General features: G+C 37.0%; 1 protein-coding gene across 7 annotated transcripts in view; it reads left to right on the top strand.

The window, feature by feature from the left end:
* The window catches only part of SMARCA2 (SWI/SNF related, matrix associated, actin dependent regulator of chromatin, subfamily a, member 2), a 113,123-nt gene that overhangs the window by 45,201 nt on the left and 45,059 nt on the right, over positions 1–22,863 (top strand). For all 7 annotated transcript variants that reach the window (XM_054054375.1, XM_054054370.1, XM_054054371.1 and 4 more), the window contains 14 exons: positions 1,154–1,284; positions 1,489–1,549; positions 2,900–3,000; positions 3,299–3,446; positions 6,141–6,304; positions 8,011–8,077; positions 8,608–8,718; positions 10,097–10,339; positions 10,625–10,738; positions 13,898–14,005; positions 16,392–16,478; positions 17,401–17,447; positions 18,825–18,991; positions 21,386–21,549. In XM_054054375.1, the coding sequence (XP_053910350.1) occupies positions 1,154–1,284; positions 1,489–1,549; positions 2,900–3,000; positions 3,299–3,446; positions 6,141–6,304; positions 8,011–8,077; positions 8,608–8,718; positions 10,097–10,339; positions 10,625–10,738; positions 13,898–14,005; positions 16,392–16,478; positions 17,401–17,447; positions 18,825–18,991; positions 21,386–21,549 (1,713 nt within the window). The remainder of the gene's footprint in view (positions 1–1,153; positions 1,285–1,488; positions 1,550–2,899; positions 3,001–3,298; positions 3,447–6,140; positions 6,305–8,010; positions 8,078–8,607; positions 8,719–10,096; positions 10,340–10,624; positions 10,739–13,897; positions 14,006–16,391; positions 16,479–17,400; positions 17,448–18,824; positions 18,992–21,385; positions 21,550–22,863) is intronic.

Raw genomic sequence — 22,863 nt, 5'->3', positions numbered from 1 at the left:
AATTTACTTTATAAAGTGAGGTTGCAAACACAATATATTCTAGCTTCTCATTTTTTATGAAATAAATTGCCGTTACATGTAATTACCTTTTCGACACAGGATACAAGATAGGATTATCGTGGCTTAAGACATCTGAAAGTTCTTTCTTCCTCGAAGCAGATAGAAATTAGTAATTTTTCTGTGTCATTCTTTGAATAGTATTTTTCATTCAGTATCATAGCATATGCTGCCTTAGTAAGAGCTCTTCTGTTAATGCCATTTTTCTGCCATTTTATTTTTTTATAAAGGCTTTAGAATGGTATTTATTATATTACTTCTGGTCTTTTTTATATTTGCAAGTGATGTTTTTGCTGATGTAGTTAAAAACCTGCAGCAGAATTGTTTGGTATAGTAACGGTTGCACAAGGAAAATGCACATAATATTCCTGTAACTTCAATATTTGTGGAAATGGGTAGTTTTTTTACTTTGTCAGTCACTGCATTTGTAACTACCCAGAATTATTTTTTGTTCACATATATATTAAGAAAAGATTCTTCAGTAGTAGCAGTAGTAAAAGGAAAAAAGTTTTCGTAGAAAATCTGTGATTAAACAGGGCAAAGAATAGCAGAAAAAGTAATTATGCTAGTCTGATTTTATTAGACCACCAGAATAAAAAAAAAGGTTTTCTTACTGCAGGTGTTATAGCAGCTTAATTGAAGAAGTCAGCACAACGAATCTTTGGAATAGGCCTTCTTTACTTAAAAAGTTAGCTAAATTGGTACATCTTTGTTTCTCCATACAAGAGGAGAAGTTGTAATGTCAGTGTATTTTTTTTTCTTGTTATAGATGTCTGTTGGTATGAATAACAGGACTAAATACATAACTTGTGTCTTGTTTTATAGAAGCCTACAGTGCATTTTTTTCCATACTGCTCTTGTTAGTTTATTTGGAATATTGTGATATGTTTGTGGATGTCATACACAATGTTACACACAGAAATAGTGTGACTCAATGTTTACTCCATAGCCGTGTGGTAAGGTATGGCTTTTGATAACAAGACTTCACTGCTTGTTCAGATCTGGAATTTTGAAAGTGCTTTTCCTTCACTTTATTATATATAACAAGCCTGAAATTCGTTTGCTGTATGGTATAAAATTTCTTTTGAATTTTTAGCCAATAGATGAGAGCAGTCAGATGAGTGACCTTCCAGTCAAAGTGACTCACACTGAAACGGGCAAAGTTCTTCTTGGTCCAGAAGCACCAAAAGCGAGTCAGCTAGATGCTTGGCTGGAAATGAACCCTGGGTGAGTAGTTAGCATACAAGTAGGCTGCTATTTCTGTTTGCATTGATATTTTGCTTAGGCTTCTTTTAGTTATTATTTTTGATTTTTCTCCTCTTCCTCCCCTCCTCCTCGTTTTATTGTATGTAAGATAAGTAGGATCTGTATTGAACCTAATTCCTCCTCTTCTTATTTGTAATTCATAATCTGTCTGTCATCTTTGTATAGCTATGAAGTCGCTCCCAGGTCAGACAGTGAAGATGAAAGTGGTTCTGAATATGAGGAGGAGGTATGTGCCTGTAAAAAAAATACTGTCACAAGTAATACAGTACAACCCAAGTACTTCATGTGATATTTTTATCTTTTTCATAAGGAAGGATGGGAGAGTGATGGCATGTGTGTAGGTGTTTTAAGAATAAGACAAACAGGGAAAGAAGTGGTTTTGTAACCCTTTTCAGTTCATGGTGGTTGGCCTTTATATATGCCTTAAATGACTAACTGGTAATCGGGGTTATTAAAAGTAAATATTTTACTCTTACTGTTAATTATCATGAACCACAGAATAAAAGCAGGTTCCTGTTTTAACATGTATGTCAGAAAAGGCTGTATTTTGGCTTTCTCCTAAAGGAAGTTAACATTTTTAATGTTTATGCATTAGAGGCTTTATTGGCATTTCTGAATAAGGCAGTTGCAGTGTTAATTAGAAAGTTAGAGATTATGTCAGGGGTTTAGGTTCAGACTGTTCAGGGTGGGCTTATTTGATTCAGTACTTTAATTGGTATTTAAATACTACTGTTACAAAAATTCTAAAAAGAATCTTAAAATTAACACACACAAAATTCCCAAACCTGCACAATCAAAATACGAGATACTATGAATAATCAATAACAATACTTGCGAAGCGTTTTTCGGACAAGTGCTTTATAAAGAAGAGGAAAACTGAGGAGTAGAGGACTGTGTTCAATCAATAGGCTACTGGCAGAACTAGGTATAGAATTCAGATCTCCCAAATCTAGCCTTTACAATACCAGACCAAATGATCACTGAAGTTGACTGGACTGTATGATGTTACAGTATGTGCCTTTGAAGGACTAATTGCTGCTAGTGTATTTCTACAAGATGCTCAGTATTAAGATAGGAGAGGAGGGCCTGATACCTGTCAGATTCTAGGAGGAACATTAAGAGACATGTGCCCACATTTTTAGCATGGACTCTCTAGCACCAGTGTTGTTTAGAGCTGAGGAAATCATCCGCTAGGAGAATACACTTGCAGAACTCAGAGCTGAACTTTTCAGCTTCATTAGTGAGACATTTTCATGGTTGATTATCCACTGCAGCTGTACCCAGAAGACAAGTTATTTTAAAAAGAGTAAGAATGTGATCTGCTTTTAATAAGTTTAGAAGAAAATACTTTTTATTTCAAAGTATCATGACTTTCTGCTGATTAATGTGCTTCAAAAATTATCTTCTTGTTAGACTGCAGTACAGTTCTGTTGAAGAATAGGTGTATTTGTGATTCAGGTTTCTATCTTAAAGCGTTGACCAATGAAAGCTGTCAATATATGAATGTCAGTTGAAAGTATGACCTCGGGAGATGTTTCAGTTCCCAGCACACCTGTTCTTTTCTTGTGTTCTGTAGGATGATGAAGAAGAATCAAGCAGGTTAGAAGCAGATGAGAAGATACTCCTGGATCCTAACAGTGAGGAAGTTTCTGAGAAAGATGCAAAGCAAATCATTGAGTGAGTGTTCTTTAGATGCTGATTTTTGTTAGGAACTGTGATTTCTCACAGGGACGTTTCTAAAGAGCAGCTTGCGCTAGCTTACAGTGACCTGTGGTAGCTTCTCTGGCATGAATATATGCAGGAGAAGGAACATGATCATTTAGTATTAAATGTGTACTGTTTATAAAGTAGCTTGCACCCTTTGGTGTACTTGCCACAGCTGGGGATTTGCACAGTTTCTTTAGACATGCATATGTGACCTATGGTAAAAAAATATCTTGATTGTGTTAATTCTAGTCCTTTTTCTGCTTTCCAGGACAGCCAAACAAGATGTGGATGATGAATATAGCATGCAATATAGTGCTAGAGGATCTCAGTCTTACTACACTGTTGCTCATGCAATCACTGAAAGGGTGGAAAAGCAGTCTTCTCTTCTTATTAATGGCACACTAAAACATTATCAGGTGAGAAACCATTAAAAAATTAACTGTTTAAAACCTGGAATTATTCTCGACATTTCAATGTGGTATTTCAAGTAGCAAACTGAAAATTGGTAAAGAAATATAAGATCTCTGTTAGGTTAGATTTTGGGAATTACGTGGACAAAACAATGACAGTTGCCTATCATAGGTAACATTTTATACATACTGCTGTAGTAATACTAGCTTGCTGCATGTACCTGTAACTTGGGTTTTTTTTTTCATTGCAGAGCAATAATGTTTTGGTTTTGCTATCCTTCTCATTGACTTGGAGTTTCAGTTCTTATTTTCATTTGTACTGGGTTAACACTTTTTTTTCTCCCAATATTTAAAAGTTTAGATTTTGATTTTTTTAATTATAATCATAATATTTCAGTGCAGTGATAGATAAAATTTGGAAAGAAAAGTGTTTTACTGTGGAGATTAATGTGTTATGTTCTTTACAGACATTCAGTAGGTTTAGTAACCAGGGACTTCTGTACTCTGACATAAGCTAGATTCATGTCTGATTGAGAAGGTTCTTGGTACATGTTCTCAACACTTCGGCTATTATTCAGCTTTCTAGGAAACTCCCAACACCTTGCATCTTTTTTTTGTAATCAGACATAAAATAAAGAACCAGGATGTTATAAAGATGTGTAACTGTTTCTGCTTGCAGAGAACTAGGGGAAAGTTCTCTGTTTCTCGGTGTGCAGAGCATTATGATTACAGCTCCTGCTTCCTCTGCTCCTCAGCACTGCTGTCTATTACAGTAACTTGTGTAGATAGTTTAAAATTAAAGAGTTAAGCTGATCACTGTTTTCAAAGTATTTTAGTATTTTTATATTGGGCTCCTATTTTGGGGACGTGGGAAACCAGATAATGGCAAAAAAGCTGAAACAAGGTTTCAGACTTGGTGTACAGAACAGAGGAGGACAATAGTGCAATGCATCAGGGGTTCAGAGAGATGTTACCTGGGAGGTTTTCAGTGACTGACTGTATAAAAGTCTAGGGCAATCTGGCCCCCGGACTGGACCTGCTTTGGACCTAAGGTCTTTTCCAGACTGAATGATCCCACGATCCTTCTTGTTCATAGAAAAACTCAATCTGAATTTGAATTCTGTTGTGAATCCATCCCACTAGCAAGTGTCTCACTATAAGCTCTCAATAAAAAGGGGAACATGTTGTTTAGGGACTAATTTTGAATGTGATATGTTAACTTCTCTTTCATGATTGAGGAACATCCACCCTCTCTATTCTTCCTGCCTTATTGTCAATATGTTGTCCAGCTTGTGCACCCAGGGAAGCAGGGGGCCAGCAGGTGCAGTTAGCAGCCTTCTTTACTCTGTAATCCTGATTCATTGTCTGGGAAGATATACCTGATATACTAAATGAACAATACTAATTTGGTGGCCATATTGGCTTAAAGTGCTCATGGATAGGACGTTACGATTATGATAATTTCTTTACCTGCTGAATAATAATAATTACTTATGGAACATAGAAATATTGTTAAATTGTGCAGATGTGTGTTTTGCAGTGCAGTTTCCCTGTGTGCCACAAAGCAAAATAATTTGGTCTGTGAAGTTACACAGACAGTCATAGGGATTACCAGTTAGACCAGATCTTTTAGCTGCTCAATGTGATATCTGCCGATTTAGTAAGTAGATTTGTTCTTTATGATGCCTGTTCTATCTAGTAGTTGTAGCAGAGGTGAGAGGCACACTTATCTGAAGAGCTTATGTCAGGAGCATTGAGGCTGCGGATCTAGCAAAAATGTTTTAAAGGAGACTGTTATGTAACTCTCCCCTTCACTCCTTATATTTTTCCTGTGCTCTGGATTATACATGCTTTTCCCTACTCAACTTTTTTTCTGCTTTTCCATGTTTCTTACTGTCAAGTTTGGTCAGATTGTCTCTTCCTTCATATCAGTATGTGTCAGTGAAGAAAGTTTAGTGATGTAGAAAAGGCAGTTTTCCTTTTTTTTCAGTTCTGAAGCTACTTTGTAAGTGGGACATACTGTTGAGAACAAGTTCTGATAAATTATTGGTGGCCTGAGTATCTAATACCTAAACATAAAGCGGTCAGCATGTACATAAATCCAGTAAATTGACAACACTGGTTTTGTATTTTGGATACTCTCTAGTAAGGACAACAGAAGGTTACTTAAAGCATGCAGAGTTTTCTCTCTGAACTTTCTCAGATTGCTTAGTTTACTTCTGTCTCCCTGCATGAGGCACACCAAAAATCTGGATCTTAGAAGCAAAACCACTTAGTGCTTGCTTGAGTAATGTAATGTACAGGTGTGTAGAAGTCTGTGTGACAAGGGCATTAACATTTGACAGTGTTGAAATAGAAGAACAAACTCTTGTAATGTTAACTCTACATGTGAGTGTCTGTGTTGCTTTGTATGCTATACAAAAGCCCGCATGTATGAAATCTAACTTAATATTATGGGCTCTGCTAAACAAGAGGATGATTTCCATACATTTGTTACCAGAAATTTATCTTGGTTTTGTTTTGTTTTGGGTTTTTTGGAGGGAACGGTGTTGAGACAGCCAGTGATGCCTGTGCCTATGGTATTATTAAAAGAAATATAATGTCTAAGTAAGCAGGGACATCAGAACCTTGGTTCTGTACTACCGGTATTAATTGCCTGTGTGGAAATTAAGTAACTGAAGCCATTATTCTCAATTTCAGCTCCAGGGACTGGAATGGATGGTTTCACTCTATAATAACAATCTCAATGGAATTTTGGCTGATGAAATGGGTCTAGGAAAGACAATACAGACTATTGCACTCATCACTTACCTGATGGAGCACAAAAGGCTGAATGGCCCCTATCTGATCATTGTTCCACTTTCGTAAGTAAAGGATCTCTTTCTGCTATTATAATTCTGAGTTTGAACACGCTTACTTTGCATGTAATGGCAAGATGAGGTGTACAGTGTGATCACACTGAGCATGGTTTCAGTATTTTCTTTGATCATTTCGTCCCAGGTAGTTGTCTGGGTTGGAGAGCACTTGATTCTGTTCAACTCTTTTGGCAAACCGAGTAGTCTACTGTAATTCACTCTTAAGCCACAAGAGGGGGATGGTATTTCTTTCATATTACATTTATGTCAGTTCCCTATTCAGCTTTCTGCTGTGATATTAAAAATCTGTTGTTTAATTCTTTAAACAACTGACACTCCATCTGATACCAAGTAATCATACGTTAATGAGTTTGGATGATCTTTTAAGTTCTGTAGAGCTAGGCTTGGATGTAACCTTGATGGAGAATATTCACGCTTTGCTTAGGTGTCCAGGTTGTAATTGTTTATTGTACTGACTCCTTTTGCTTTTCCTTAGCTTTCTGAGTTGCTGCTTATTTTATACATTTGTTTTAATGCATTTTCTTTTCACCAAAGGTGAGGTGTGGAGTTTAGTGATTTGTACTGCTGTGTTTTAAATAAAACCTGCCAGGCATTATATAACTGATACAGGTTATTGAGGGGTTGTTTGCTTTTTTTTCTGTATAAGTGATATGATTGATGTGCTGAAGTTCCCTGTTGTTAGATAATTTGTCCACCAGCGAATATGCTGTATGATTTAGATAGATTTCATTTGTAGCCATCTTTTTTGATTTCTTTTGAAGTATTTTGTCTTCTGGCAGTGCTACAGTAGTAACTGATTGACTAACATGAATACTGCTCCTGTGCCTATTGTGTGAATACAAAAGATGAGCTCTAGTCTGAAGGGCAGTGCCTAGGAGAAGGTCTATAGAGTAAAACAAAGTTAAAATTAAAGGGAGAATGTTATTAATGTCAGATTTCACACAGGCACAGTAAAAAAAAATTGGTTTTCCTTTAAGTAGTCAATAGTGATTTTTCTTTGTTTCTAGAAGAGAGAAACTGAAATGTCTTTTTTATGTACATTTTAAAAATCACCTTTCTCTGCCCTTTCTTACTAGCTAGCACTGCTCCCATTGCAGATCCAGTAAGAGGGACAAAAAAAAAGCAAGCAACCAAAAAACCTCAAGAATACATTTTGCTCCTGTATCATAGCCATAAAAACCTATTTGTTCTGATCAAACAGCAGAAACACAGTGTAAAACCAGACCTGCATAGTGGCACTGGGTAGTATTATAAATAGTTCTATTCTAGTAGAACACGGATTAGTTTTATTATTAAATTCATGAGACTGCATTTGAAAAGTTGTAATACCAGTTCTTGAATGATGAATGCTATAAAAGAACTTACAAATCTATTTTTCACTTGATTATTTTTCTTATCCTTAATATGCTCCTAAATACAGAGAAATGTGTAAAATACTATTCAGAATTGATTTCAGAGAGGCCTCTGAATTGGGCCGAATGAGGTTTTCACACTTTTTTCTGTTTACTCCCCTCTCAGAAGTGCTTGTATTTTATTACAGTATATAAAGTGCATTTTTAAAATATACTGTTAATTATGAGGTTGATTACATGAAGTGTATTGGACAGTTGGCAACCATTTGGAAAAATTTATATATGAAGTTTGACCTGTAAATAATGAAATGTATTACTTTTTCTTTATAATCTCTATGATAGGACTTTGTCCAATTGGACTTACGAATTTGACAAATGGGCTCCTTCTGTGGTGAAGATATCCTACAAGGTTTGATTTGCTTTTTATATTATTATAGAGTAGAAATGATAATAGAGCCAGTTTTTCCTCTGCCTCTGCCTCTGCATGCATTTCTAAACTGCTTGTGATGTTTTATATCCGCTACTAAGCAGTGAGAGTTAATCATACTCAGGAGACTGTATTAAACTGCGATTCCTTTCACATAGTGAAATACAGAATAAAATTGTTAATTTCTACATTGCAAGGTTTCCAAGGAGAACAGTACAGTTGATAACTACTTCAGGACTTATACATAGCTGAGGACATTGCTGTTTGGCCACTGTACTAGTGGTATGGCCAAGCAGTTTGTAAGGAAACTAGACTGCTAGCTATGTGTTTCCAGTGCTTTACAATATAGCAGCCTTTTAGGGAAACCACTCTGAAGAAGTCTGAAATGCATCAGTATATTATTTGCAGTACTGTAGGATTACAGGTTCATATGGTTGCTCTATGTCTGCTAATTCATAAAAATGATAATTTTCTGCATCAGAAGAGTGACTACTCAATTCTCTCTTTTGTAGGGTACACCCGCGATGCGCCGCTCACTTGTTCCTCAGCTTCGAAGTGGAAAATTTAATGTTCTTTTAACTACTTATGAGTACATAATAAAGGACAAACACATCCTTGCTAAGGTAATACTGACTTTAATCTCTTAACAGCAGGACCTTCAAGATGCCTTCAAGTGCTGCATACACAAAACAAATTTTTGTTTTAAAGGGAAGTCCTGAGTTATTGTTCAGTCCTTCAATAAGCTAAACCTTTCATTTAATTTTCTATTCCTCTGTTTATGTTTGGACTTCTCAGTCACAGCTCATCTCCCTGTAAACACCAGGATTTTCCTGAATGTGGCCAGAAGACTAATTGCTTTTTGCAGTTCTGTCAGTACTGTATGCCTGCCTGTCTTTGGGAAAACATGACTTTTCTCCCGTCTGCTTCATGGCATTTAATGTAATCTGCGGTCCTGGCTGTAATTTTTTTCCATTGTTTTTGCCTGATTTTCACTCTATTAGAGCCTTTCCAGCTATGTGATCACTTATACACAAATGACCCAGTCGTTACATGTATCATGAATTTGGTATCCAGACTCTTTACTACACATGACTGAGTTCTTGCAGGCTCACTATCTGTCAGCATATTTCCCTCAGATATAATGAACTGATTTGAAAGTTAGTGTGCTTTTAAGACTATTTCATGTACACACAAGGCAGACTAAGGAGGTCTTTTCCCATCCTGTCCCTTTGTTGTTAATTTTCACTTTAATTTTTTCACATTCTATTACATGCTGCGTGTTTAGGTTATTCATTTTTCCTCTCTGATACGAAGCCAGTGCATTTTCTTAGCATAATTCTGAACACTTGAGAGCAGCTTGAAACTGCAGGACTTTCTTTCCCTTCTAGTTTTTGCTAACCCTTGCTAAAAGGTGGGGAGGACAGCGCTATGGCATTCAGTCTGTCCTGGGAAGTGGAATTAGCACCTATGAAAGTACAAACCAAGGATATCCTAGTGTATGGTCAGTGTGGTACATGCATTCATTGCCCATGTTGTAGTACAGGTCATAACAGAAGGCTTGAGCAGCTTTCTTTCAATATCTGTGACTCCATTTAAGGCTTTCATATTGAAAAATCAGCATTAGCTGAAGCAAAACAAAGTTCAAGGTTGCTGTTGTCTGAGAGTGTAGTTATTTTGTCTGAAAATGCTTCTGTCTCCTGTCAAGGTTCTTGTTGCAAACAGATTCATTTGGAGTTTATGTGGTTTCTTGCTGTGTGGACCATATTCTGGCCTAGAAGTGTCAGCTGCCCTAATATCATTCTCAGAAATGTGAGGAATTCAGCATAGCTATTTTTGCTACTTGCAAGGGTACTGGTACTTGGATAGTGCTTGATTTGGCTTTTCTCATAAATGAACATGACTGTTGTTTCAGGCTTGAGATATTTTTATTGTACACTTAACGGAAGGAATTTGATTAAGTCTCTCCTACTCTAACTTTGCTAACTTTTTGTTTTCTTCCAGATTCGATGGAAATACATGATAGTAGATGAAGGCCATCGAATGAAGAACCATCACTGCAAACTGACTCAGGTCTTGAATACTCACTATGTGGCCCCAAGGAGAATACTGCTGACTGGGACTCCATTGCAGAACAAATTACCAGAACTTTGGGCTCTTCTCAATTTCCTCCTTCCAACCATTTTCAAGAGCTGTAGCACCTTTGAACAGTGGTTCAATGCTCCATTTGCCATGACTGGAGAAAGGGTACTGTTGTGGTTCTTTTTTAAACATCAGAAACAAAACACTTTGATGAAAACAGGCACTTACGCAGAAGGAGCAGTGTTTGAACTCTCCTTGGTACTGAGGGAATTAACTAAAAGCCACTTTTGTATAATGTCAGAAAAGTTTAATATGAGTATCTTTTTCTACTCAGAGTCGGTTTGGTTGTAACATGCAAGTAATTATTTCACGTACTTAACCTTTAATGTGAAAGAAGATATTGCCTAATACACTGAATTGCCTTGTAGTGACTTTTACAAACTTCTGTAGGTGGACTTAAATGAGGAAGAAACTATTCTGATCATCCGTCGTCTCCATAAAGTGCTTCGACCTTTCTTGCTGAGAAGATTGAAGAAGGAAGTTGAGTCGCAACTGCCAGAAAAGGTTTGTAATGAGAGGAGTTGTGGAAGGAGTTTAGTACTGCATTTAAGCATTACATAATGTTCCTTTTCAGATTTATTTTACAGAAGAGGACTTAATTAGCATCTGCTCTTGCTATGCTTTGTTTGTTTATAACTCTGCAAAGAAAGCTGGGCACTGAGGAAGTCTGAATACCTGAAACTTCTGCATCTCAGGATTCCTGATCAGTCTTACAGCTTTAATTATGTTTGTAGGCATACATATAAGACAGGCAACTTAGTTACATATTGTATGTTTTCAAGTTGTTAGTGAGTCAGCCATCCACTGAAAGTCAGATTCTGTCCTGTCCCATCCTCCTTGCAGCAGGTAGAACCTTTTCTAGTTAATTTAAATTCTTAAAAGGCTGTTGGACGTTATAAAGCAGGTAGAAATTGGTACTGTGTTAGTATTCCAGGATTGTAGTGTCTTGTTACAGTGGCACAATTGTTCTTTAACTAATGGTTTTAACTAACTATAGCCGTTAGTCGATTCAGAACATAGTTCTCTTCTGATTGAAAAGGTCATTGTTTTTAACTCTGGGTGTGATGGGTTGACCTAAGCTGGATGCCGGGTGCCTACCAGACCATTCCATCACTCCCCTTCCTCAGCTGCACAGGGGAGAGAAAATTTAATGAAGGGCTCGTGGGTTGAGATAAGGACAGAAAGATGACTCAGCAACTACCATCATGGGCAAAATGGACTGGACTTGGGCAAATTATTTTAATTTATTGCCAATCAAATCAGAGTAGGTTAATGAGAAATAAAACCAAATCTTATCCTTCCCTTTTTCCGAGGCTCAACTTTACTCCTGATTTTCTCTACCTCCTCCCTGGCAGTGGCACAGGGGAACAGGAAATGGGGGTTGTGGTCAGTTATCACATTATCTCTGCCAGTCCTTCCTCCTTAGTCTTCCTCTTGTCCAGCATGGGGTCTGTCCCACGGGAGACAGTCCTCCACATACTTCTGCAGTGTGAGTCCTACCCACAGGCTGCAGTTCTTCATAAACTGCTTCAGTGTGGATCCCTTCCACTGGGTACAGGCCTTCAGGAATGGACTGCTTCAGCGTGGGTTGTCCATGAGATCATGAGTCTTGCCAGAAAACCTGCTCCAGTGTGAGCTTCTCTCTTTCCACGGGTTCATAGGTTCTGCCAGGAACCTGCTCTAGTGTGGGCTTTACATGAGGTCACAGCCTTCTTCGGGCATCCACCTGCTTCAGTGTGGATCTTCATGGGCTGGAGGGAATAACCTGCCTTAACTATGGTCTTCGCCATGGTCTGCAGGGGAATTTCTGCTCCAGCACCTGCAGCACCTCCTCTTCCTCCTGCTTCACTGACTTTGGTGTCTGCGAAGTTGTTGCTCTCACATATTCTCACTCCTCCTTCTGGGTAGAGGTACTGTTGTGCAGTAGTTTTTTCCCCTTGCTTAGCAATGTTCTCACAGACATGCTACTACCTTTGTTGATGGGCGTAGCGTTGGACAGCAGCGGATCCACCATGGACCTGGCTGGCATTTTGTTATTGGACTCGGGGAAGATTCTAGAAGCTTCTTACAGAAGTCACCCCTCTAGTCTCATGACTGCCAATGCCTTGCCACACAAACCCACTGCACTGGGTAGCTCATCTTCCCCACTCCCTCTTCTTCCTTCTCTGCAGATTTGCGTTACTTTTCTGGTTCACCTTTCACAGAATAACAGCAGCAACTAAATAAAAAAGTAAATTTTAAGGTATGCTAGGGAAAACTTGTTACTAAGATCAACTGAGTTAAAACTATGCCAAAATGAATTTTTTTTTAAGTTGTGTTATGAGGTGACTAACACTGGCTGAATGTATGAAGAGCTCTTTACAGATGGTTAGTGGCAGTACTCGATAGGCTTTTTAAGTTTTTTTGCCTTATCTTTATCATGTTGTGAACGCTTACTGTCGTGACTCTTTTCCTTCAGATGTCACATTCTCAGTATCCTCAGAAGCATTGTTTGAGAACAAAACAGTTACATTTAAAAATATTACTGAAATATTTATTTTGTTTCAGATTTATGCCAAGTAGAGTATTGGAAAAGGACGTTTTAGAAGTTCCCTAAACAATGCTCAGAAGGACTATGTTTCATTTTGTTTCCTTTATTTTGTTAATGAACTAATCAGTTAGTCCAGGAACAAGGACTGAACTTGATGACTGCAGATTGTTAATCAGGTTCACTTGGTATTATGTATCTTGGTAAAGAGGCCATTGAAGAAATAGTCACTTCTTTTTAATGAGTTTGCCCACCTGTTTTTCTGAGAAGAAAATAACTTGATCATTTTTATTCAATTTATTAAACATTAGGAAGATTATACTTTTAGTCATAGCTTGAAACATTTCTGGCCACTAATGTGGCTTTATTACATGGCTGTTTTTATTTTACGTAACTTACTAAAACCACAATGACTGTAATTTAGAAACATAGGAAAAGGGTTAAATTGGAGTATTAATTCTGCCTTCATATTAATGGATTTAAAGATGGTGTGCAGTCAAAAACTGCTTTAATAAATATAGTTTTACAAAGCTGAACAGGAAGTCAGACTGAGTGTGGAGATTGTACAGTATTTGATGAATTCCCTATGTTTTTAGTTGATGTTGAGAAAACAGCGTATTTCAATGCCAATCTAGGTAAGTGTAATCCTGATCAGACACCGTCAGGAATGCTTATTTGTTAGATATATCATGATGATATTTCTATAATGATTTGCTTGATATTTTACAATGTCTTAGGCACATAATGGAGTGCACAATTTTTTAAATATAAAATGTTTTTTTAAAATTACATATCAAGCATAAAATAAAAGAAAAGGAATTTTTAATTATTTTTTCAAAATTGTTAAAATTACGGAGTGAGAAAAAACTATGACAGTTCTCCAGTTACATTCTTAGGGTCTAGCTGTCTTATAGTAGTTGTGACTCTCACAGATAATCTTTTCAGGTGCCTGTTGCGCTGCTTGCCAGTTGTATTGCTGCTCGCTGATATCATATGTAGTGTTATGGCACAGATAAAAGATTAGTAGTTTTTAGGTTTGTGTTTGGATAAAGAACCCTGTAGTTAGATCCTACTACTGACATGATTGTGTCTGTGTTTATGCCTGGTTTTCTGTTTTGGTTTTTTTTTTACACTAGGTGGAATATGTGATCAAATGTGATATGTCAGCTCTTCAGAAGATCCTGTACCGTCACATGCAAGCCAAGGGAATCCTTCTCACAGATGGTTCTGAAAAAGACAAGAAGGTACAAGAGAAAACTAAAACACATAGGGAATAATGTATTACAATTAAACATGTTAAAAATATGATTTCTACTCTATAAAATTAGTATGTAGGCTTTTACGGAAGGTATCTGTCATGGGAAAATAAATTTCTATTAGACGTGCTTTTGTTTTACAAGACTGCAGCTTGTGTTCTCTGTTCACAAGAAAAAGATACTGCTTGTATTCACTGTATTACAATGCCTTTCTGCAAACAGTCAGTGTTTGGGTGAAAAACAGCATTTACCATGGCCAACTTTGATCCAATAATGTACCTGAATATTGTGATTGTGACAGCGCTGGCTACAGGTGATGATTCATCTTGTCTTTCAGAGCTGTTATTTAAGTATAAGTCTTGTTTTGGCCAGCTAGGACTTTATGGCTTGCGTTCATACTTAGAAGATCTGTTAACAAAAAAGTTCTTTACATTAAGATTCAAAGTCATGTAGTTACATTTAGACTACATTTTAGTGAATGTTGTTTATGCCATTGTGGAACTTGATCTAGTGAATATATGGTAAACAAATTGCCATTCATCAGCTTATCTGTGTATATACTTTTCACATTATAATAAATGTGAAATACCTTTAAGAGACACTACAGAACAGCTGGTGCGTAGCGGTTCGTATTTGCACCCGGTTATGTGTATGTTGCTGATAACAGTGCAATCACATGCTGTCCTTCCATTATCCTTTTGCAGATTGCATTGGTACAGTGCGTAACCGGTTTTAGTCAGTATCTCGTTTTACCCTCCTTGTTTTGCACAGTCAGACCTGCTGGTTTTCTTTGCTGGTGCTTATTCAAACTCCACATGTAACAATTTTTTATCATTGGATATTGAAACTTGTCTTCACAGTTTTAGCACTGTGTAAACATTAATTTCTGTTCCTCTGTTGTTTTTAATGTAATTTTGTGGTTTAATGTCTTTACTTTCACCCTACAAATTTCATTTTGTATCAATCTGCTATTTCCTTCCCCTTCTGGTCTCTTTCCTCTCTTTCACCAGCTCAGAATCTTCTGTCATTTTTCCCCTGCTTGTGCCTCTACCCAGCTTTTTCCTTAAGCAGTTCAAATTGCCTTTGCTGTCTCCTGAAGATGTACCTCTCCTTTCCTTCTCCCTAACTGTCTTAAGATTTTTACTTCCTTGTACCCTCTTGTAATTTATTTTTTTCTTTCACTCCCTCATCAGAATCTCTTATCCATGACACTTGTTGCTAGCAGAGGGGAGTGGTTGTTCAGAATGCTTGGCTTTAGTGATCAAACAATTACTGTACTAGGAAAAAATTCTACTTTGCTGCAGTTCTTGCCTGAACCCAGCTCAGACTAGAGAGAATTCATTAAATGGGAAAGCTCTAGAAGGCTCTTAACACAAATATGAACTGCGTTTTGGAGCATATTTGAGAGAATTTTGAAAAGAATAAACCCAAGTTTTAGATGTGTAGACTGTCTCCTTCAAATGTAAAATCTCTGTTTCAGACGGAAGTTATGATTTCACTGTGCTTTTTAGGAAAGATCAGATAGTATATTTTTCCCTACTTTTACTGTTGGAAATGGATAAGTTGTTGTGGCTGAGATATTTAAAATATATCTGAATTACTCATACCACTGTGATTATATTTTTGTAAAACTGCAACAATGCAAAGTAGCATCAGTAGGCAACAGGTGTTTGGCATTGTTAATATGATATGATCTCAAACTTGTGTTCCGCCAGTTGCAATTAGTTTTTAACCATACAGTTCAGTCTAGTGCAACTGACTGTTGTCTGAAGTCTCTTCTGGTTCTAAAACTGATTCATGGTAAAGTAGGTTTTGAGAACATACTTTGTTAAATATTAAGGTGACTCACAAGGTTTGGTTATCTGTAGCTTTTTAGCTGCCTGTGGCCCTGTGTTTTCCTTGGTCTGTAAACAGAAATCCATGTATCCAGTTAGCAGACAGGAGGAGATACTCTAGAATTGAAAAGCATCTGGTCAGAATAATTTCCTGCTGGAGAAATCAGACCTGGTGGCATTTGTTTTGGTTCATAATAAACACTATAAATAAACAGTATGTTGGACAGTAGCTGCTCTGCTTCCCACTCTGCATACTGCAGGTAGATACATAATGTACTTTGTGGTTTACTTCCAGGTCTTCGTTTTTTGTTATCCTTATAATCGATGAGTTTAGACAGCAATACAATGGCACAATAGCTTCTGGGTTTTTTTGTCATTTTGGGGGTTTGGGTTGTTTTTTGTTATATTGTTAGTGATGCAGTGTTCAGGGTTGATGTAGAAGTATTTTTATACCTTTATTTAAAAATGTCTGTGAAAAGCTTCACTAATAAGCTAGGAAGTCAGATTCATCGTTTGATTTGCATTGTTTTTACCCATAGGGAAAAGGTGGAGCAAAAACTCTTATGAACACTATCATGCAATTGAGAAAGATATGCAATCACCCATACATGTTCCAACACATTGAGGTAAGACTGACACGATTGATTATGAGAATTGTTTTTATTCAGATGGCTAGTACAATAGAAAAGTGCTGTTGAAGCTTATGTGTGTGAGAGAGGATGTTTCTGTCCATTTAATTTGCTGAAAAGGACACATTTGAAAAACACTTGATTGTCATTATGGTCCCTTGTTTTTAGAAACAAATTGGCCGATCACTAGCTTTTTATTGGTGATATGAAGTCTAGTTTTAAAGCATTTAATCTTGTTGAGACACTGTCTTTAAAAAATGAAGTTTTAAAATTTAAGACATTCCAGGGCAACTTAGTGTATGCTTAGACCTAATTTGCCTAGAGATGGTAGCTCAAAATGCCATGTGTAGAATCCTTATAACCAGCAGGATGCTAATCTGTTGCATTGTCAACCAAAATGGTCCTGTTCCATTCATGTTGTTTTTTCAGCCAAATGTACTATCCATATAACATTTCTTATTAGGATGTAAAGTACAGAAATATATTAATACATCTGGAAAGATCAGAAGTGTCCATCTGAATTGTAGCTACATTAAGTGAATAATGAAATTGATTCTATGATTCTGTGTATTATTGTCATTTTCACTCTTTGTCTCTTGTATGCTAATTAATTAAATTGAGAAGTTTGCAAATCCTCCAGTAATTAGTATAACTTAATTAGATTCTACTGTATTTGTAGTCTGGCGAAATGTATGCTGACTGATTTACTTCTGCAAACCATGAATTTCAAATGATAATGATACAGGAAAACACAGCACTGTTGTTAGGTGAATTGCAAGAGTATGAACATAAGGGAACTCAAAACCCAACTCTCATGTATTTCATTTAATTGACGTAAGAATGCATAATTTTGGATTACTGTGTTGATCTTAAGAATCCGTTTATAACTGATTGTAATTATCTGCTTCTAACATTGCAGGAGTCCTTCGCTGAACATTTAGGATATTCAAATGGTGTCATCAACGGGTAACTTTTCATTTTTTTCTCCTGTTTACACTAATGTATCACATTCTTTTTCTGTAAGTTGCATGCTAACAAACACAAGCAGTTTATAGAAAGGCAAAAGAGGCACAGGGTGCGTATCTGAAGCAAAAACATAACAGTATTAAATGTGTTTTATGAGCTTATCACGACCCTCCATCTCTTTCAGGAGGACAGACAAAAGAAAATTTTAAACTAGTGTCTTCCTTTCCCCTTATTTTGACGTAGCTTAGGTACTGAAATTCATTGGAGTAACTCTTCAGAGATATCAGTTAGGATTTTCTTCTCTTTCACGTTACATTTGCCTTCTGCTTTTCCTCCTTTACCGTCTTTATACCATACTACAATAGCATTTCTTCCATTATTTGAAATAAAATAAATATAAATTTTGTGCTTGACACTTCTTTGTGCAGCTGTCTAGAAATGGATGCTTTCTAAAGGAAAGGTGTATATCTTCCACTTAACCCCTCTTCCTGTTCAAGTGTTGTGTTAATGGCTCTTCCTCCCTCCAGATAACTCCTAAACAGTTTAGTCTTTTCCTGATTACATGTATATGCATATCAGAAGGCCATGTATCTTGTGGACTTAAGTATATCATTGATAATGATAAATTATGTTTAGAGTGCACGGACTCAGTTAGAAAAAAGTCATGTGACACTTGTTTTTGTAAAGCACGTTATTGTGATGCTAACTTAGACATCCTCTTTACTTTTATTAATTTTCTCAGTTATCACTTGAATTTCAATACTAAGAGTCTGTTTTGGGATTCATAGTATAGAAGACAAGCAGCTAGTCAAAACAACATTGTTCAGGACTACTAAGGTTATGTGGCTAAAGAATATCTCCTTTGTCAAACTTCTCGAACTACCTCTGTTTATTAGTTCAATTTGGAATATTTCACTTTAATGTACATACATCAGAGTGGTTTAGTGGAAAGGGAGTTGTTTTTAACATGTACCTAATGAATACAACTTAACAGCTGCAGTAAATGCCAGTTGAAAGCAAAACTGGCAGGTGAGCGTCTTAATTGAAAAAAATGCTTATCTGTCTGACAAATGTTTGTTTTAATAAATAGTGAAACAGAATTAAGTTTCAAAAGGGAAGGTGTTCTGTGTGGTTGGAAGTCCACACAGACTTTTGGTTTTGTAATTGAAGTAAATCCTTTCCAACAGGAATCCACGTAGGTTTTTGGTTTTTTTTTTCATTTTATCACTATAAACAGGTTTAAAGAGAGAAGAGTATTACTAGTTTTGTTTATCTTAAGTAAATTAATCTCTGTTATACTCTTGGCATTATAATGACTAAAAACTTTTCTAAGTGCAGGCTCATTGTGGCATTTTCTGTACTTTTTATCTGCAACAGAGCTGAACTTTATCGGGCCTCAGGGAAGTTTGAGCTACTGGATCGTATTCTACCAAAGTTACGAGCTACTAACCATCGTGTGCTTCTTTTCTGTCAAATGACATCTCTCATGACCATTATGGAAGACTACTTTGCCTTCCGAAATTTCCTTTACCTGCGTCTTGATGGTAAGCTAAATGAAACAAAGAAAAAGGATAAATAAGTTAGGAGGTAGCAGGCTTCATTAACTTGGACATGGGAGACTTGGGGACCCTGCTCATGTCTTCCTAGGACACCAGTGCTGTTATGTGAGAAGGAGGAGTCTACATCTGTTTTTATAATCAGATTATGGTAGTGGACCGTTACGCTGCAGCTTATTAGAGTTTTCCCCGTTCTTAGAGACAAGATACTGAGCAAGAAGTACCTTTGCCTCTTTCTGTAGTGTTGATCATAGTGATTCTTTATCTCCCTGCCTCTTTAACTGTTCCGTTTCATCTGATATACTGCAAACCATTTGGTTGAGGGATTGTTTTGATGAACGGTCATGTAGAAATTTTGTGTTTAAGGGCTGATATCTTTTTTTCAAACAGGGTTTAAAATGCGAAGTTCCAGTCAGTAGTCACTACATAAGTTTTCTGAAAGTATTCCCATCATGAGGGACGATAATGCTATTTTTTTATCTAGATTGCAATAGAATTTGTTAATTTTTACTTAGTTGAAGTTTAACTGCCATTCTTCACAGCATAGATGAAGAGAGTGACAGACAGAGTAGTAACCGTAGTTTTCTTCCTAAATTTCACAGGAATGTCCATAGCCTTAATTAATTCCTGTGAAGATATGTTTTATTATCTTTAAATTAAAAGATAGTTTAAAAACATATTGATCTCTGCCTTACGCAGACCTTAAATACTGTTTATTTTACTTAATATATCTCAACATTATACTATTATGTAGGGCCAGCAGCTTTCCTCAGAATACCTTTTTAATAGAAAGTGATGATTAAGAAAAATATAAAGAATTGCATGAATAGATTGAGAATTTAAGGTTACTTTAAATATTTTTTTGCAGCATTTTAAGTTGGTTCTTCACTTCATGCTTTATTTGGCAAAAGTAATGCTGAGAAGTAGTCTTAGCTTTTACAAATATTAATGGTCATAAACTTTTAAAGCTGTTGTGTGATCAAATGTAAAATGGGGTAAGAAATTGAAACACAAATGAGCTGTCTCTGTGCCACAGGATGTCTTTGTCAAAACTGGCTGAAGAACGTAGTACCATGCTAACAAAACTCGCCTTGCACTTTTGGCCTGCAGGTGTTTTAAGGGTTCAATTCAAGGAATATTAATTTTCTTACATTTAAAATATTATAAATCACCTGACACAACATATTTTAAAATTATTTATTTTTCAAGCTAGAATTTCTGTAGCAATATGTAGCATGGTAAATACAGCTCCTTGGGGTTTTTTTAAGGTTTTGCATTTAATTCACAGAATCACAGAATCACAGAATCACAAGGTTGGAAAGGACCCATTGGATCATCGAGTCCAACCATTCCTAACACTCCCTAAACCATGTCCCTAAGCACTTCGTCCACCCGTTCCTTAAACACCTCCAGGGAAGGCGACTCGACCACCTCCCTGGGCAGCCTATTCCAGTGCCTAATGACTCTTACTGTGAACAATTTTTTTCTGATATTGAACTGACCCCTTGTTTCTTCTTTTACAATTTTGTGATGGTGTAACGTGTGCAGATTTTATCACGCTCTTCTCACACAGAGTGCTACACAAGTCGTGCTTCTGAAGGGAGTTGGTTTCTGTGGCCCAGCAGTTTGGCTGTGATTCTGTTGGGTTTGCGGGGGCTAAAGTTAACTTTCTCCTAGCATCCCGATAGTGCTGTCCTTTGTATTTGTGGCTAGGCAGGATTGATAACACAGCAATGATAACACTGCTGTGTTTTGGCTCTTGTGGAGCAGTGTTTGCACAGCATCAAGGCTTTCTCTCCAAAACACCTCTCAACTCCGAAGGTCAGTGGGCTGGGAATGAGCCGGGACTTATCCAGGACCTCTGGCACAAACAAGATGCTCATCAGTAAAATCTGGAGGAAAGGAAGAGGAGGCAGGGACTTTCTTTGTTACAGCATTTGTCTTCCTTAGTAATCATTACAGCTGCTGAGGTCTTGCTTTCCAGGAAGTGGCTGGAAAACTGGATGCTGAAGTAGTAAATAAATTTCTCTTTTTGCTTTACTTGCATGCACAGATTTTGGGTTTATTAGACTGCTTTTGTTCAGTCCAGGAGCTTTTCCATCTTATTTTCTACCTCTGTGCTTTGGGAAGGGGGGGTGGAGTGTGCATCTGGCAGTCAGCTGAGGGTCTTTTCCAGCGTAATTGTTCTATTCTATGATTCTATTCTATTCTGTGTTTTTTGGGCAGTGTTTATTCTCTATTATGGAAACTGTGGCAGGGGGAGCAAAGAGCAAGTGAGCTAGAATTTTGCTTCCACATATATCTTTAGCAACTGACATTGTATTTATAGTATTTCAGTTCATGTCTTTGTTATAAGGTGTTCTTCTCTTTATATGTTCTCAGGCACAACAAAATCGGAGGATCGAGCTGCTCTCTTGAAGAAGTTCAATGAACCTGGGTCCCAATATTTTATCTTCTTGCTGAGTACAAGGGCTGGAGGACTAGGCTTAAATCTCCAGGCTGCTGACACGGTTATAATCTTTGATAGTGACTGGAATCCTCACCAGGTTATTTTTATTTACTTATCTTTTGAAATGTGCAAAGAATTCATGATGCTTTTTTGGGTTTCTTCTTTAAATTGGTGATATAGCATGGGGTGAAAGGAATAGATAGATCCCAGTAAGTCATAAAATGCTGCTTTGAGAGGAATTAGGCAAACTGCTACAATTAGGATATGTTTCAGTTTGAATTGATGAAGTAATTCTGTGTCTGCATATGTTGGGGGGTTTTTTTCTGAGTCTTGGAGAACCCTCAGAGCTAGGGCCCGTATGGACCTACTTCATTTGTGTAACTGTACTCACTCTTTAATGCTTAGGACATTATAAAGGAATTCCCCATTTTGAGTCTTTGGTAGGTAGATGGCAATATTTTAGTGAAAGCTGTGCAGAGTGCTGCCTGTCTCAGGAAATTAGTGGCCATGTAAATGCAGCAGTCTTGGTCAGAGACACTGAACGTGCACTGGTGATGTGTATGGGTAGCAGTGAGTACAGATCACCAGGAAAATAGGGTATCAGACCTCTTTTACTTATTTAAAAAAGCCAGAAGAGTAACTCAAGTCTGTCTTTGTCATTTAGTGCCTTTTTATTTATTTTTTTTTTAAGAACCTAAGTTCTTAAATCTTAATCTGTGGAAGTACATATGTGTATGTTTTCAGCTGTTGTGCAAGCCTGTGCAAATCACATCATAGTCAATGGCCACATGTAAAAAAGTAAGGGAAGTGAGACTAAAAAGCCTTCTTTATAGACCAATGAAAGCAGCACTCCCACAGATGCCATTGTGACCAATTTAAAGCAAGGCTTAATAAATTTGGAGCAATTACGTTTAGAAATTTGAAAAGCAGCTCAGAAATCATTTCATTCTTTGTGGGTTTTGTTGTCTTTCAGTCAGCCTGACAGACAAATTTAATGCAGAGTACTGTGTATTTCAAGGGTTTGATATTTGCAGTATAGTAAAAACTACAGAATATTTTCTGGAGTATTCAATGGGCAGATTGCTAAATTACAAAATCGTAGAATGATTTAGACTGGGAAAGGCTTTTAAGATCATAGGCTCCAATCTAACCTAACACTGTCAAGTGCACCACTAAACTATTTTTGTAAGTGCCACGTCTACACGTCTTGTCAATACCTCTAGGGATGGTGACTTAACCACTTCCCTGGGCTGCCTGTTCCAATGCTTGGCAACCGTTTCAATGAAGGAGTTTTTCGTAACATCCAGTCTAAACCTCCTCTGGTGAACTTGAGGCCGTTTCCTCTGGTCTTGTCACGTATTGCATAGAAGACACCAACAGTTTTGTATCCTCTCAGCCTCCTTTCAGTGCA

The sequence above is a fragment of the Cuculus canorus genome, chromosome Z (assembly GCF_017976375.1).
Source record: "Cuculus canorus isolate bCucCan1 chromosome Z, bCucCan1.pri, whole genome shotgun sequence".
Lineage (NCBI taxonomy): Eukaryota > Metazoa > Chordata > Aves > Cuculiformes > Cuculidae > Cuculus > Cuculus canorus.
The sequence above is the reverse complement of the archived record's forward strand: the minus strand, read 5'-3'. Positions and strand labels throughout refer to the sequence as shown.